Below are 17,455 nucleotides of genomic sequence, written 5' to 3' on the forward strand. Positions count from 1 at the left end.
ACGGGACCAGGTCTAATTGATGGCTCACAAAGTCTGCACCTATCCCACAACGAGACGGGTGACGGCAACCTTCCAAGGCAAAGAAGCCATTGGAATTGTCCTTCTCTTCGGATCAGATCATGAGAGAGAACAGCAAGAATATTATGGAAATTGTTACTGACCTCAGGGAAATGTGTGTAGTCCCTGGCAGACTAAGAGAGTTTGGCAGAACGTGCCCTCTTTTTCCCTTTCACCCACCACAAAGCGATGTACAACCTTTGCTCTCCATTTCCTGTTTGCATAGCCTGTATTCTCTTCAGAAGCACTTAGGTTTACATAACATTTTTCTTCTGGAGTGCTGGCTTCTGGGCCAACCATGCTACTGAAGAGGCCCAAGCTAAGGTCACTGAGGCTGTCAAGTGGCCCCGTTGTGCACATGTGCAAACAGCCTTCTATCAGTCAGGAGAAGAGGGCACAACAGGTAAGGCCTGACCAACTCAATGGTGGCCCTGGTCTCATCGATTTTCCCACGGGCCACCCTATAGTGGCAGTTGTTTGGACCTTGGGAGATGCCTGCCGAACAACACAGGGGAAGCAGCTGCCACTCCGAGAGGCTCACCCGCACTGAGATGACCGCTGTGTGTTCAGCTGGGCAGCCCGGCCTCCCACAGGTGCACTTACATGCATCCACCATGGCTGGCAGGGATTCTGACATTTCTCAACCACTCACATGGCTACCCGCCTCTGTACTGGGGCAATATATTGTTGTTCATATTAAGAGTAAATGAGTCATGCTACCACACGGATGAACCTTGGGGCCATCAGGCTAAATGAAATAAGCCAGTCACAGAAAGACAAATGCTCTAGGATTCCACTTACATGAGGCATCTAGAGGAGTCAAATTCACAGAGATAGAAAATACAATTGACTCTTGAACAACACTGGTTTAAACTGGGTGGAGCCACTTACACGTGGGTTTTTTTCCAATGAATGCAGGCCAGTACTATGAATGTATTTTCTCTTCCTTATGATTTACTTAATGTTTTCTTTTCTCTAGCTTACTTTATTATAACAATAAAGTCTATAATACAAAACATATAAACTATGTGTTAATCGACTCTTTACATTATTGGTAAAGCTTCCAGTCAACAGTAGGCTACTAGTGGTTATGTTTTTATAGAGTCAAAAATTATACTTTTCAACTACATGGGGGTTAGTGCCCCTACCCTGTGTATTCAAAGGTCTACTGCACAATGGTGGTCGGGAGGGGCTGGGGGAGGAGGAAAGGGAGTTAGCATTTAACGGGTCCAGAGTTTCAGTTTGGTAAGATGAAAAGAGGTCTACGAATGGATGATAGTGGTTGCACAACAATGTGATGTCCTTAATGTCACAAATGGCTATGACGGTAAATTTTATGTTATGTGTATTTACCACAATTAAAAAATTTTTTACTAAGAAGTAAATGAGCGGGGTGCCTGGGTGGCTCAGTCGGTTAAGCACCCGACTTCGGCTCAGGTCATGACTTCGCAGTTCGTGAGTTCGAGCCCCGCGTCAGGCTCTGTGCTGACAGCTCAGGGCCTGGGGCCTGCTTCTAATTCTGTGTGTGTCTCTCTCTCTGCCTCTCTGCCTCTCTCTCTCTCTCTCAAAAATAAATAAACATTAAAAATTTAAAGAAGGTAAATTAGCTGTTCTTGTGTCAGTGCATTTACACACCCAGTTCGACATGCAATAATAAGAATGACAACAAGGGCCACTTGGCTGGCTCAATCAGTGGAGCGTGTGACTCTTGATCTTCGGGTTGTCAGTTTGAGTCCCATGTTGGGTAAAGAGATGACTTAATAAAACCTTAAAAAAATAAGCATGACAATGAAACTAACACTGAGATACAAGGATGGGGCCACACACTTGGAAATTATCTTGGTCCATCCTTTTGTGTGTATCCCATTATCCTCCTCAATTTACAGATGGAAAAGTGAGGTGAGCGGGGCAGTGACATGCTGAGGCTCACATGCCTATGAGGTGAGGTGAGATGCAAACCTGGAGGCCTGCATGACTCCAAGGCAAGGGCGCTGAGGCCCCACGTGGCTCTCACCATGCAAACTTAACTCAAAAGAACAAAACCTATGTGCTGACAGGTAAGACCTCCAGGCTGCGAGCTTGCTTGGGTATAGGACACCAACACATAAAATACACATGTAACAGTGGAAAGTTCCGGCAACTAACTTGTGCAGAGAACACGACGCTTCTTTGCTCTGTGGTGAGCATCTCAGGTCTGGAAGAACAAAGTCCAACTGTGACTCCTCATCACTGACATGTGTGTCCCGCCAGCCAGTGAACAAATTTGAGTTGTGCCAGGCATATCTCAGAACTCAGGCCTGAACGACGCGTGTGCCTTGCCTTTGATGGTCTCATAGTTTGGAGACACGTACACTAAGACAATATTTGCCAGGCCGGGTCCTTGGTTCCACAAAAGGGCTGTGCAGTCAAGGGCAGAGGGAGCCTGGGGATGTGGAAAGAGGCACCAGAGAGCAGGGAGAGGGTCAGGGGACAGAGCCCCCAGTGAGATATGCATACCTGAGGCCAGCAGGACATACAGTCTGAAGGGCAGCTGGCTTGCTCTAAAGAAGCACAGGGAAGGGGCACCTGGGTGGCTCAGTCAGTTAAGCGTCCGACTCTTGATTTCAACTCAGGTCATGATCTCATGATTTGTGAGTTCGAGCCCCATGCTTGGGATTCTCTCTCTCTCTCTCCTCTCTCTCTCTCTCTCTCTGCCTCTCCCCTGCTCGTTCTCTCTCTCTCTCAAAATGAATAACAAAACTAAAACAAAAATCTCTCTAAAAAAAGAAAAGAATAACAGGGAAAAATCCCTGCACTTGAGCAGGGCCTGCCTGCCGGATACCTGATTCCCCACCTTCGAACCCTAAAACCCACGCTGTGCGTCCCAGCCTCACACCCACTGCTGCCCAAGCACAGGAGCAAGGACAGAAGTAGCCAGAATTTGCAGACGGCTTTGCTATAGGATGGGCAGCTTTATCCCCCCTCCCTCAGCTGGCCACACTCATGGCCCCTCTCCTGGGTCCCACCGCCAACCCTCACCTGCCCCCTCACCCGCCCCCAGCGGCAAGAGCGGAGCAGTACCTGCTGTGGGTCAGGGGACCCACTGGTCGTTCAGGCCTCCTGGGGGGCAGCGCACCCGGTCTGCTGAGAGAATTGGTCTTGGGTGGCCGGGGCTTTTTTGGCGGGATGGCAGGAACGGAAGGCTTCTGTAAATCCAGTTTTGGCTCTCTCTCTGGTCTTTCTTTAAGTCATCGTTTAAAAAGCATAAAGAAGACAGAGAGACCTAGCGTAAGTGACAGTACATAGGGGCAGATTGTGCGTTTCCCTCTCTAAAAAAAAAAAAAAAACAACCACCGATGCTACTTGTGAAGGTAGAAGGTGAAAGAGCATCTTTTAAAATTTTTAAAATTTATTTACTTATTTTTAGAGCATCATTTATTCTCTGTCATGTGAGAAAAAGCCCCGTGCAGCTGCAGCCCACAGATCGCCTTTGCTCACGCTGGCCTCTGCCTGGAGGGCCCTTCTGGCCACTGCCCACCCGCGGTGAGGTCCTACTCATCCTTCTGTAGGCCCACTCATCAGGCCTGGGCTCCCTTCTCGGCAGCAGAACCCACCCTCAGAGGCAGACTTCCCTGCTCCCTCACCTGAGCCCAGCAAGGCAGACTGCTCAGCAAATGGTTGGTGAGTTTGGTAAAACTCAGGACCTGCTGGGTGTGGGGAGGGAAGAGGCCCGACGCCTCTCAGGTCAGTCTGTGTAAAGGACCATGAGCCAATAAAACGGGGGGCATTTCCAGGAACAAGGAACTAATTCCGGATCCTTTTTGTGCACGGTTCAAACTTGGAAGGTAAACTGGGGTTTTACGGAGGGTTTTTGGAGTCAGAGCTACTAAAATGAAGTTAAAGTCAGATGTGACGGCCAAGTGAGTGCAGCATGACGGACAAGCTTCGTGTCTCCAGTTAGCCTTGCCCTGTGTGTGGTGTAAAAAGCACGCATCCGGGTGCCTGGGCAGCTCAGTCATTAAGCATCTGACTTTGGCTCAGGTCACGATCTCACGGTTTGTGAGTCTGAGTCCCGCATCGGGTGAGCACGAGCCCCGCTTAGGGTAAAACACGAACCCCGCTTCTGGTGAGCCCAGCTTCTCTCTCTCTCCCCCTCCCTCTCTCTCTGCTCCTGTGGGATTCTCTCTCTCTTTCTCTGCCCCTAGCTCACTTGTGCCCCCCACCTCTCTCTCTCTCTCTCAAAAAAAAAACACAACTAAAAATAAAAAGCACGCGTCCATATTCTTCCTTATAAAGATGGAACTTCAGAGGGCCACCCACTGGAGGACAGGCAGGTTCCCTATGTTCGCTGCTAAGCGGCAACCCTGAACACGTTTTCCATGCAAACACAAACTCATACTGTTCTGGTGCCCAGTCTGATTGGCAAAGCTTTAAAAAGCCCACCAGCCACTCCACACGTATCACTGTGCTCATCCCCACACGTTAGTAGGGGACTATGCTCCATCCCCAAATGCTGTGAACTCATTTACTGCCCGTGGGGACCAGAGGAAGAAGGGCCTGGTTGAAATGCAAAGGAGGGGGGATTCCTCCTGCTGGGGGGGGGGGCGGGGGAGGGCCTCCGGCATCCTGCAGAACAAATGGGAGGGGGGTTTATGCCCACCTAACAGGAAGGCCAAGCCTCAGGGTGGGGCTGGCTCTCTGGCTTCCCTGTTGCTTTTGACCAGGGTTTCTGCCTTCCTGACTCACCGTGGCACGGAACAAGGAACCATAGGAGTGGAAGGAACCAGAAGTGTGTGGCCACTCGGCCAGCCAACTAGGGCAGTTTTTCACATGTAAGCCAAGTCCTTATGGTAGTCAGCGTGGAACAGAGCAGGAAGTGTCCTTATCACAGAGCCAGAAACTCATCACGTGCCCATGGGGGTGGAGCGGGGGGGGGCAGTGTCTGGTTACGTCACAGCACACACTTTGACCAAAGGGCTATTCATGTGATACACACACAGGGCTGTTTTTTCACTGATCTGGGACACAGACCTGGCCTTCACAATGAGGTTTCACAACTCAAATTTCAAGTGTTCCCTGTGAAAGAAGGAGGTGTAACTTCTTAAGGGCTGGCACTGTTGGTAAAGCTTTTGGCAGACTGATATAAAATATTGAATTTCACAATAAAATTTTGTGAGGCCACCCAGGAGCACCTCCAAATAATCACGTTCATTAATTCAGCATCGCTCTTGTGACTTACAAACAGCTGCTTTTTAAAATGGAATTTGCTCCACCTCCTGCTCATAACAGCACAGCACTTTTCCCATAAAATGTGTGATCAATCACATCGCGGACACCTAACAAAACGAGCCCCCCACAGTGCGCAGATTTCTTTGGGAGACACACTGAGAATGGCAGGAGTCAAACACATGTGTAAAACCGTGTGAGGCGGGTGAAGCTACTTCCCTTCAAAGGACAGTCCTGACCACCTTCAGGGGACTGTGGGCACTGTGCTGCTGCTCCCCGTTTTGCCGTGCCCCCCACCGCCAGCATCCTTGACCGAGGACATGTGTCTGTGACACAGTAGCGAGAGTCAAAGGTCCAGCAGTGACGGGGGGATGACAGCTTTCGTTTGTCTGGATGGGAGTTTCTCCTGGGGCACTAGGCCCGGAGACAGCGGGATGGAAACTGGCTGATACATCCAGGCCCTCAAGAAACTTCCAGTCAGCATCTTGACTTCAGGATGCTGCTGGTGTAGGGAGGGCAGTGACGGCAGAAAGACCGGGATGGAAGCAGCCCAATGTGTCCAGTGACCGGGCTGGCTGTTTTTCATTTGACGAGGAATTCTGGCCCAAAGGAGCACCACATAACCCTCTCTCCTATTCCCTCAGAGATGGGGTATTTAAAAGCAACCAGAATAAAACCATAATCACCATATTCCCCCCCAAAAAACAAACTCTGTGGGTAATCTGGACTAGCCCAGGACCGACAGCTTTGGCTCTCGCTGTTCTACTGGTGCCAACGAAGACTTGATTTCCTACCTTTTTCTTCGGTTCTGTTTGGAAGTGTTTCTGGTCTTTCAGGAGGTATTTTTTTAATTTCATGTTTTCTCTCAGTGGTACCTAAGGGGGAAAGGATTGCAGTGATCAGAGCATGTTCTCTCTATCCATTTATTAGACACACCAGCATTTTAAATATTTATCAGGTAGAGCAAAGTCAATAGACTTCTTCCCCCTAAGAGGAGAGCTGGTGTTACCTGGCAAACACAAGCTGCTTAGAGACGGCAGAAGCCATTTCTGGCCTGTGTAATTAAGTTTGCCTGCCTACTGGGTGTTGTATGGAAACCAAGTTGACAATAAATTATATTTAATAAAAAAAAAGTTTGCTTGCGTATACATCCTTAATTTACAAGAACACCATGAATATTTTCTGATATTTAAATGTGACTTCCGTAGGCATCAAAACAGTCACAGGAAATCACGGGGTGTGGGTGGAAAATGTGTATAAACAAGTCATCCATCAAAATATGCAAATGATGGGTCAATGGCTTTTGCTCTACAAATAAAAAGAAGTTTCACAGGGACCTGGATTCCACGTGATAGCAGTTTTAAAACATGGCCTCAAATCGTTTGCCACTCCTCCCATTAAGAGGTGAGGTCTGTGTCCCCTTATCTGGGATGTGGGTAGGCTTGTGACTGCTCCAACCAGTGGCCGATACGATACCATGTAATTTCCAAGTCTGTGTTACAAAAGACCATGTAGCTCATTCGCCGGACTACTGAATCTCCATGTGAGAAGTCAACAACCCCGAAGCCTGCTGAAGAAGCCATGTGTGGACACTCTGGCCTACAGCCCCCACTGAGCCCAGCCCTCCAGCTACTCCTGCCGAGGGGAGCCACACATGAGAGCGAACCAGCCATCTCCAAAGTGGGTCCTCCAGCCGCAGCTGGCCCAGCATTCCCAGCTGAGGTCCCAAACGTCAAGGAGCAGAGAGACGAGATGTCCCGGTCGTGTCCTGTTCAAATTCCTGACCCCAGAGTCCTCGGACATAAGAAGATGGTCGTCTTCTGCCAGTAGATTTGGGACAGTTCGCTATGCAGCAACAGAACTAGAGCACATTTTCAAGCGGAGGGATGTGCAGAGAAGATACGCGATTCTCCCTCAGTCCTTTCTATCTGTGCCTGAATCCCTCAAATATTACATATTACATTTCCCCAGTGCACGCATGTGGCCATGCAGACTCCAGCTGTTCCCGCGCCTGGGGTCTTGAGCAGTGCCTGTGGCCTCAGGTGCATAAGAACACTTGGAAAATAGCTAAAGAGATCCAGCATAACCTTTGGTAAAACTGCTTTAAAAGGAAAAGAATTTGCCTATCATGCTACAGTCTAGGCCTCTAATGAGAACGAAGAAGTTTATTATCATTCCTAGAGACACAGGAGGAACGGACAATCCCACTACCACGAAGAATCCAATCCTGGTTACATTCTAGGTTGCTTGAGCCTTGGGCCACTCAGCTCATCTCCTTGGTCTGTACTGCATCACCAAGGCCTCTAGGAAAAGGGTCTTTAGAGAAAAGCAAATCAACAGCCAGCTTTAATTTCAAAACAAAAAAAAATATTGATCCGGTGTGAACCACTAGGTGGCAAAATTAAACTGCTCAATGCAAACGAGGATGGGGGCGGAGCAGGAGATATAATTAACACCTCATTTCAGGGCTTAATCTCTGTAATTCTCAACTATGCAAAAGGAATGGGAAAGGAATTTGGGGTCAAGCTGATCCCCCCTCCCACCACCAAGTGGGTAGACCAAAAGAGCTTGAAAAAAAATCACTCCTTAATAAATCTGTGAATAAACCAATCTGGAAATTTATTCATACTTTAAATGCTATAGAAATATCACAGTTATTAATGTGCAGAACTAAAAATACCCCTACTCTTCCTCTGTTTTAGTTGTTAATTTTTTTAAATGCCACTTAACTAGTTATTCATGGAGGGATTTCTCCCCATAATTAGTTCTTAATAATTATAAAGAGGAGTTCTGTTGGGAAATATGAATGATCACTTTTATGTATGAGAACCCTGTGTGCAACGAGTTATCAAATGTCCAACATCACGTCTTCCTATATTATTCAACCTTAGTATCTGAATTACACAGAAAAAGTGAATTGGACTCTTTTCAAGACTAAAGAAGAATTACGAGGAAAAGCATTTATTGCTAGAATAACATTTTTCCTGAGGCTGGTAAGTGAAGTAAGTACTGACTATGCTTAACCACATGGGACATGCATGGTGAGGCTACGACCCGTGGGAAGCAATCCTCCCTAAGCTGATCCTCGAGATCAGGAGGGCACAGGCAAAGCAGGACAATTAAGTTTTTATTTCATCAAAAGCAGCTGATTAGGGACGCCTGGGTGGCTCAGTCAGTTAAGTGTCCGACTCCCGATTTCGGCTCAGGTCATGATCTCAGGGTTTGTGAGTTCAAGCCCCGCATTGGGCTCTGTGCTGACAGCACAGAGCCTGCTTGGGATTCTCTGTCTCCCTCTCTCTCTCCCTCTACCTCTCTCTTTCAAAAACAAATTTTAAAAAAAACATTAAAAAAAGCAGTTGATTAGAAATACAAAGAAATAAAAAGAATGGTTTACACCAAAATAAAGTCTTCCTGGTGATTCTCTTTGGGAGGCTGCATTTTTTCACTGTACTGGGCATGCATTTTAAAAGATGTTTCTTTTTTTAGGAAAAACGGCAGCATATTTCAAATCTGCCCATTGAGACCAACTGGCAACTTCCCAGTTTGGTAATCTGTAGCATTTGAATCTAAGAATCTTGAGCTCTACCAAGGGCGCTGTAAATACACACAGACAGACACACGTGTCGACAGAACGGAAGTACATTACCTGCCCCTTGCTTGATGACAGGAGCGGATGGAGGAGGTGGCTTCTTGGGTCTCTGAAAAATCAATCAAAATGATAACACATGAGATTGTCGGCAAGCCTGGCCTGTCACATAAGGACCTCAGACATTGTTTTCTAGATGCAGTTTGGACAGACTCAGAGAAGCTCTCCAAAAAATTGAGCCATTTTCTCTCCAGGGATGTCAGGTTTTGGCACCTTTAAACCAACACTAAAATAAATTCTGTCTGCAAAACAAAACTCTGATGGACAAATGAAATACCATTTCCCCCTTTCTAAATTTGTAACAGCCTTCTGGAAAAGCACGGCTCAGCAAAAATGGCCTGAAACCAGCAAGCACAATGGTCCTCCTACGCTGAAACCGCATTTGCAATTAAGATTTAATCTGCTGAATAACCAAGTGATTCAGAGGAGTCACTGGGACAGCTCGAAATCAGATCTGCTCCGGATGTGGGACCTTCAGCAAATGCAGGCCGAGGGGCTGGGTACAGTTCTAAATCTTCAGCGCCTTCTGACCCCAAGGCTGGCAGGCCTTTTGAGAGGCCCCCCCCCACAGAACAGATGTACCCTGGAAACTGGAATGGAGCTTTTTTTTTTTTTTTTTTTTTGGCTGCGGTTTGTTTTTCTCTCACAACCTGTCACTCTGTAGGTGACGAGGCAATCAGTGGCATCCATCCCTGAACCCCTTCCAGGGCATCTCCTCTCTCACCCAGGATCGACTATAGGAGAAAGATGGTCAGGCTGGACTTGGCAAATGATTCAGGGGCCAAGAATCCATCTAGGGCACAATTCTTGGACACCATTCTTAGAGAGGGGAGCCAGAGGCGAGAAGAGAACCATTTCAACATCGACTTCATTAAGAAAAGATGGAAACAGGGAAGATTTGAGAATATGATCCATGTTGCTGCTGATGCTTCTACAGACCCTCTCTGGGCATCACATATCAATGATTTTTTAAACAGTTCCAACAAACTCTCTCCTGCACTCTGAAAATATACCACTGTGGTATCACTGCAGGGACCAGTAAAATCCCCCATCAGTCCCGGGCCCCTACCTACTGGTGCCCATCAGTGCCTGCTATTGTACTAGGGCACCAGAAAAAAAAAAAAATGATTTCAAGTAAAACCTGGGGAATATGAGACCAATAAGGAACTTTTTCAGGAGGCATCATAGCATGTAGGCTCCGGATTCCGTGACATTTCACCTCTGCTCTTTAGTAGCTGGGTGACTCAGCCAAGTTACTTCTAGTACGTAGCGTAGCATGGTGGCTGAGGGGTGGGGCTTCAGAGCCTGAATGATTACAAATCCTGGCTCTTTCAATTCTTAGCCGTGGACACCGGGCAAGTGAACTCACCTAGCTAAACCTTCTCATCTGTAAAATGACAATAATATTACCTCCCTCCCGAGAGGAGGTGGTTTCATAAACAGAGGGCATCAGTAAGCACTGCCCTGTTGAATCTTTTTGACAACTCTGTAAGTAGTGGTATTACTATGCCCATTTTGCAGATGAAATAATTAAGGCTTAAAGAGATGAAGCCGCTTCCCAAAGTCACCAGGCTTTTAAACAAGTGGGGGGCTGGGGGAGTAGCCCCATGCTGTCTGACCCACAGGCGTGCTCTTAACCACTGTGAGGGACCTGCCTTGCCAGAGCACATCCACTAGACAAAGCACCACATGGCCAAATACCGGACACGGTGTGTAAAAAAAAGCAAAGGAACTGTAGTATGTGAAAGTTGGAAATAAACAAGTATCAAACTGCAGCCATAGTATGAGCGCAAATCAACTATGTTACAAAATGGACAGAAAGAGAAAAAGACTGCAAAGGAATAAATTAATCGCGTGATATCTGACTACTGTAGGATTACGGGCGTGTGGGTGCGTGCGTGTTTCCTTGTTAATATTTTTCGGTACTGTCTATATGAGTACAGACAAACTTCCTTATAAAAAAAGAGAAAGAAAGATGCTCTAAGGGCCACCCCCCCCCCCCCGCATACGGGCCAGGCCGTCTGCCGACAGAAGGCCCTTTCCCGTCTGCCCAGCTCTCCACCCCAATTTCTTCCTTTTTTCTGCCTCCCTTCTCTGCACTTGTATAAATTAGACTGGGGACAGATGTGTGTTTATCTAATGAAGTTATTGTTGAAACTCTGCCAACTAACCGTCCTCTACCTCAGGATCAGAGTAATTTCTTATTCACAGAACGGCCAACACCCTGTGGCCTAGTTCTTTCCAGCCAAGCCCCAAAGATGCCTACCCAGTGGATGTCTTGCTCACTTCCTGCTCGTTTGAAAATTTTTATAACCAAGTTCACATGAGCCTCCTCTTGCCGAGGCTGTTCCCCCAGCGACCTTGCCTCAGACCACAGGGCCCCAAATAAAAAAAAAAAACAATCACAAGTGATCATGTTTTCCAAGATTACTGTGCAAAAAAAAAAAAAAAAAATCCCTCAGTGTTGTGTCAGATTTGGCATGGAGCAGACACATGAAGCGTGACAGGGCAGAGCAGAGGGGCACGGAGAGAGAGGACGAGATGTGTCAGGCTAACAGACAGCGTGTGACAAGTGTGGTCATGGTAAGTGTGTGCTTGACGGTGGCAGAGGAAGGAGGCTGAGGTGTCAGGTTTTGTGAGGAGCCCCTGGCACTAGTGGAGGCAGGAGGGGGCAGTTTGGAAAGGACGTAACAGTCTGTGACTGTCTTGTATCCCCCAGGCTTGAGCAGTGCTGGCCGGGGGCCAGCTTTGCTTATTAGCAGCGTGGGTCTACAGGCTATCTGGTTTTTTCCCTTTTGACTTGACTTCACTCTCTGATTCCATCAAACTTAGCCTTCCTGCCTTCTGAGATGAGAAATGATGCCACATTTTCAAATACGAGGTCTTTTAAGGTAATTCTAAACCAAAACCAGGGCCAGGGTTCCTTGTAGCTCTGGGCTGCCCCCCAAATGATTAAAAGAAGATTGCACGTGAGCCTACAGTGAATTTCCGCTTTAAATGCAACACAAGACAGGGCAGTGAGAACCGAGAAGGCAGACTGGGGAAAAGCTGTAGCAAAATGTGACAGTGAAAACCTGAGCACGGGCACTCCTGATTCTCAGATAAAGCACATCACTCAGTTGGTTTTCCCCCAAATGTCGGATCATGACTGGATGAAGGACACAGGACGGAAGGGGCCTCCAGGTTAAGCAGGAGGCCGATGCTTTCTCCGTCGCGCTCACCAGCACCAATTAGCGCCGCACGTGTGTGCTCAGAGACACCCTTTCAACTCGGGCGAGTATTTTGAGTCATGAATTTTTAGAGGCACTTGTTCTATTTCTTCTCTTTATCCCTCCCTCCGTAGTGAAAATAGAACACTCCAGATCCAAATTCAGGTGGCTTCAGCCTGCTCAATTTGCAGATGGATGCTAAAAACAGAGGATGTTAGCGCTGTGAGAGATCCCAGGGTCCCCTCCAGAGCTGACAAAACTGAGGCCTACAGGGGCCGTGTCAACAGCCAGGTGGTGGCCAAAGAAGGTCCAGAACTCACACCTCTCAAAGTCCAGACTGAGGCAATTCATCACTGAACCACCATTTTGTGATTTCTAGGAGAGCAGAATGCTTTCCACGGTCTTCACATATGCGGGGCGTCCAGGCCTGCGTGTGCCTGCGTGTGCGTCTGCCCGTGTAGAGTCACTGGCTTGGACACAGAAGCAAACACCATCCTTCAAAGGATGCATTAACTAGATCTGATCGCTTACCATTATCGCCAGGAAGGAAATAGATCTGAATGTTCTGGAGTGAAGACAGCAGGAAGGCAAGTTTTACTTCCTGCTGATGGATTTCAGAGCTGACTCTGCCCTCTGTTTGGCAAGCCTGGCCAGTCCCAGGCGAAGAGCTCATCAGCTCAACTGGCCCCACCCCTCCGGCAGGAATTTTGATTTGCCACTTGGCCTCTTGCCTTCAGAGCTCTGGCCCCACACATGTGGTTTGTTGAAAATAACCAGAGAAGCGTACTTTTGATGGCTGGGTGCCCTTTAGGGGGGCTTTGTTAGATGAATATGGTAAGATCCTGGAAGCAAATCTTAGCTTGATTTTGAGCCTTGGGAAGCCCTCTTCCAGGCATCCAGCTAAATTCTCTAGAAGTGTCTGTGTGAGGCTAGAGAGGGGACAAAAATGGACGGTTCCTGACCAGGGCACTACTCGTGGGTTTAAAAATGGTCAAAGGCCTCCACTCTGCCCTTTCCTCCCCCGTCCCTGATAGATTTGGCAACACCTTTGAAGAGTGCAGCTGGGGCTGTGCTCAGAGGAGTGCCCCTCTACACCCTAAAGAGTCCCTAGCACAGGAGCTCTGCAGGAGCCACCACGAAAACCTGTTCTTGGCAGCGTCTCTCTTGACTTTCCTCTACTTAACCTCTGGTCTGTGGCCTGCATCCCTCATCTCCTGGCCTGCATCTCTTGGCTGGGCCCAGCTGGACTGCCAGCCTATTGGGTAGTCACCCAGGCTTCGGTATTTGGCTTCTCCCCAAGATGCTTGCATAGTTTACCCCCATGGCTCACGCCTTTGCTCCCTCCAACCACTGTAAAAGTGATGCCTCAAGCCCATAGCCAGACCTCACACCCAGACAGAAAGACCTGAGCTCCCCTATGTCTGGAAAGAGGAATCGGACAAGGGACCTGGCTTCTCCCTGCCCCTCCTCCTTTCTCATACTAGTACAGGAGAGAGCAGGAAGTAGAAGGGCAGAGACTGAAGGAAGGGAAGGTACACCTGGTCACCAAATGACCAAAGGACAAGTGATTCCTGAGAACCAACCATATACCAAGCATGCTGCTATGGACTGAATGTTCATCCACTGAATGGACCCCCTATTCATATGGTGAAACCTAATCCCCAAGGTAGTGGTGTTTTGAGGTGTTGCCTTTGGGGGCTGATTGGGTCATGAGCATGGTGCCCTCATAAATGGAATTAGTGTCCTTGTAGAAGAGACCCCAGTGAATGCCCTTACCTTTTCTGCCATATGAGGTCACAAGAACAGCCGTCTACGAAATAAGAAGTGGACCTACACTAGATGCTAAATCTGCTGGCACCTTGATCTTAGACTTCCCAGCATCCAGACTGTGAGGAATAAGTTTCTGTTTATAAACCACCCAGTCTATGGCATTCTGTCATAGCAGACTGAACTAAGACACACACTTTCGGGCCCATGAAGGAGAAGCTTGAGACATGGGCTCTGCCTCAAAGAGATGACATTTCAGATGGAATGATGACAGAGAATCATCTCAGGCAAGAATACATTGAATGAGGCTCTCAGCTGAGAGAGTATGGGCAGTAAGTACCAGCAGAGAAGGGAGAAGGCGTGCCATCCAGCCCACGTGATCAGCCCACGTGATTAGGTCCTACTTGGTGACACTATGCCTTGACAATCCTCATCTCTGCAAGTGAAATTACCCAGGAAACTACATATACAGACAAGGCTGTAGGTGAATTTTTTTTTACAATGCTGTTTATTAGAAGCACATATTTGTTTCTTTTTGGAAGACTATTTGGGGGAAATATCATCGGACATCTTTAGAAACTAGAAATAGTGGTTCTCAAAAAGCTGAAGGACATGACTAGGAACAAAGAAAATTTGGGCTGAGACAGTTTTATAAACTGGGTTGTCAGATGATGGGGGCTAAAGTCAGGGGCCTCCAAAGAACTTGGTAAAGAGAATGTAGTCACAGTTACACTGGCAAAATCCACTTATAGTGGATTAGTCATTGTCAAAACGAAGGAAGAGTCCTCCTTTCGTCTAAAAGTTTGGACCCTACACAGCTGCTGAGTGATCTAGAACAATCTTAAGGTTGGTACTCAACCATGATTGGGAATGTGGGAAACCTACTTGATTGTACCACAATGTGTCTGCAGACTGACAATGAACAAGAAGGGGCCGGTCAGCTGTGAGAACAGAAAAGAATGGAAAGCTGCTGAGGCCAAAGGTGCAGGGCACTAGCAGAGAGCATCTGGGCTCAGCTGAATTCAGCACACAGCTGCCTGGGCACCCCCTTCCCTCTGGCGCGTGAGGAGGCCTCAAGCTATGCCTGCAAACGACTGGGTCCCCCTGCTTTCCTTCCTTGCTCTCCCAGAAAGCACCAAGTACATGTGGTTTCCTGTACAATCTGGCTTCGAAAAAGCCAGGCCCAGTGGGAGCAAATGCCCAGGGCAGGCGGGCCCATGCGTTCCAGACTGGCTGACATTTCCGTTCTTGTTGCAATTAGTAAGCTGGCAGTCGGCTCACTGGGTAAGTCTCTGTGAGTTGGCAAAGGTGAGCCTGCATCACAGCCACAGGCATCTTTAGAAATCTTTGACGGAAGGTTTCTGCGGTCCTGAGAGGCAGACCCTCCGCTGCAGAACATTCGCTATGGAAATGCCTCCGGGAACCTTCGCAGCACTCTGGTTCTTGACACGGTATATACTCAGAAGAGTCCTCCACGGCAACGTATACTAGCACAGTAACATTTTCTTCGGGTGATTTGAACAGCTTCTGTTGAAGTGCTGCAGCCCGAGACTTCTTCTTAAAAAGCAATCTTTCAGAAACATCTTTCAGAATATCTATTCTATTTTTTTAATGACAATAGAAGTTCTCTGTTCTTGAGAGCCCAAGTTCCCCGTTTTCCTTCAATGATGATGACAGAGCACGTACGTTGATTGCTTCAATAGAGCTCTCAGCATATTTAATCTTTCCATTTTGATATTCAATTTTACTGTCAAGTCTCAAAATAAACAGACAGCCATTGAATCTAGGTTCTCTCATAAATAGCTTACATAATTGCTCTAAAATATGCACCAAGAGATCAGCGGGTGCCCCCCCCCCCCCCACAGGGAATAGTTTGAGAGAAAGCCCCAAAGCGTTTGTCACCAGGTGAGAGAGAATCTGCCGAGCGCTCTCTGAAAGAAAGCCCTCCAGGAAATTCCAGAAGGCTCTGTGGTAACCACCTGGGTCCGCACCACCGCAGCAATGGGCCAGCCTCGTCAGAATGCTTCCGCGATGCCTACTGATTCAGGAGGTCGGCTGCCGAAGAGATGGGGTTTGCTGCCGTCTACCCTAATCATCCCAGACCATCCTCTTTTCTGGGTGAATGGTTGCAACCCCAGCCACTGGCAAGACAAGATGACATGTGCTGAAACCGGTGGCAGAATGTTTCAGACTCTGTCATTCACACAGCGCATGTGTGTTAATGATTCCAATCATCTTCACACGGCTCGGCTCGGCAAACAACACCCCCAGCTCCTGACACGCTGTCACCAGCTCACCAGTACTCTGCGTGTGGTGATAAAGGCTGGTGTAATGGCCAGTGCAAAGCAGGTTGGCTGGTTTTATAGGCCGGAGGGGATAAAGAGGATGTAAGACTTTACATTTTCTAAAAGCTAAATGCCACATCACACAATCACTTCTCAGCTGCACGTATTACTTTGTCTGACAGGTACGACCATTGCTCCCCCCAACTGAGTTTTCTGCTTCTTAGGGACAAGGTTAAAAGACCTATCACAGATATGGTGGCTGCTTGTCTGAGGTTGGCGAGATGCCCATGGGGCCGCAAAGAGCGTGCATGCCTCAACGAGCAAGCTGAGTCTACTCCTCACCGACAACTTCACTCTCTTGGTAGAAGTCTTCCCTTAATACCTTATGTAACAGAGCAGAGCTTCTAGAAGAGTATGCCATGGAATCTCTCTCACCTGGTGTATTTGCTGCCTCACTAAAATAGGACTGGGAACTGTAAGGCAAGGTGCCACAATGCAGGCAACCAAGGCTTTGCCTATTTGTTAAAAGAATTATCCAGATTTTACCTTAGCCTTCAAAATCATACTATATCAATCAGAACCAAAAAGGTCGTAAATAACCAGTAGGGCGGCATGCTTGCTAAGGTTCCTTGGCCACAGGAGAGGAGTCACCACGAAGGACGTGGCATCCAAATGCTTCAGGACACGAACCCTTTTACCAGGCTTGTAAAGATGGGTGAGAAGGGTCAAACAGGCAGTCAGGACAGCCCTCTCCCCTCCACTCCTTGGAAGAGGCCCACCCTCAGTATCCTTTTGGAAAGGTCTGGCAGGTCTCTGTGGCCCTGAACATCAGATCCGTTGCCAGACCCTAAGCCCACAAAGGCAGGAAGAAGGGACCCAATAAACACACGGTGGATGAATGAATAAACAAAACATAACACCCAGGGAGCAGATCCTGAAAAAAGATGAGAAATTACATGAAGATTATACCATTCTGTGCCCACTTGTCTCTACGACTATATTTTATAAAGCATTAGATTTCCTTTTAAAGGCTATCATCAAAGTTCTCAGATGCATTTGGATTCCCAGGGAAGCTCATAAAGACATCAAGATAACTGCGTTGATTTGACAGCCGAAGCAAGATGAACCAGAGTCAGACTTCCATCATTATAGCACAGTTTGAGCTGGAGCCTTCCCACACTTGAGATAACAGAGCGATAATTACACAAAGACCCTAACAGTTAACATATATGGGACGTTTACCAAGTACCACGTAGCTATGCTAAAGCTTTCCTATCTTTTCAACA

The 17,455-nt window shown here is 47.7% G+C and overlaps 1 protein-coding gene across 9 annotated transcripts in view; it reads right to left on the minus strand.

The window, feature by feature from the left end:
* Window positions 1–17,455, minus strand: part of SH3KBP1 (SH3 domain containing kinase binding protein 1) — a 331,711-nt gene that overhangs the window by 47,837 nt on the left and 266,419 nt on the right. For all 9 annotated transcript variants that reach the window (XM_027054604.2, XM_027054606.2, XM_027054603.2 and 6 more), the window contains 3 exons: window positions 8,909–8,960; window positions 6,057–6,137; window positions 3,118–3,277 (listed from right to left, as the gene is read on the minus strand). In XM_027054604.2, coding sequence (XP_026910405.1) covers window positions 3,118–3,277; window positions 6,057–6,137; window positions 8,909–8,960 — 293 coding nt within the window. The remainder of the gene's footprint in view (window positions 1–3,117; window positions 3,278–6,056; window positions 6,138–8,908; window positions 8,961–17,455) is intronic.

Source organism: Acinonyx jubatus, chromosome X (genome assembly GCF_027475565.1).
Source record: "Acinonyx jubatus isolate Ajub_Pintada_27869175 chromosome X, VMU_Ajub_asm_v1.0, whole genome shotgun sequence".
Taxonomy (NCBI): Eukaryota; Metazoa; Chordata; class Mammalia; order Carnivora; family Felidae; genus Acinonyx; species Acinonyx jubatus.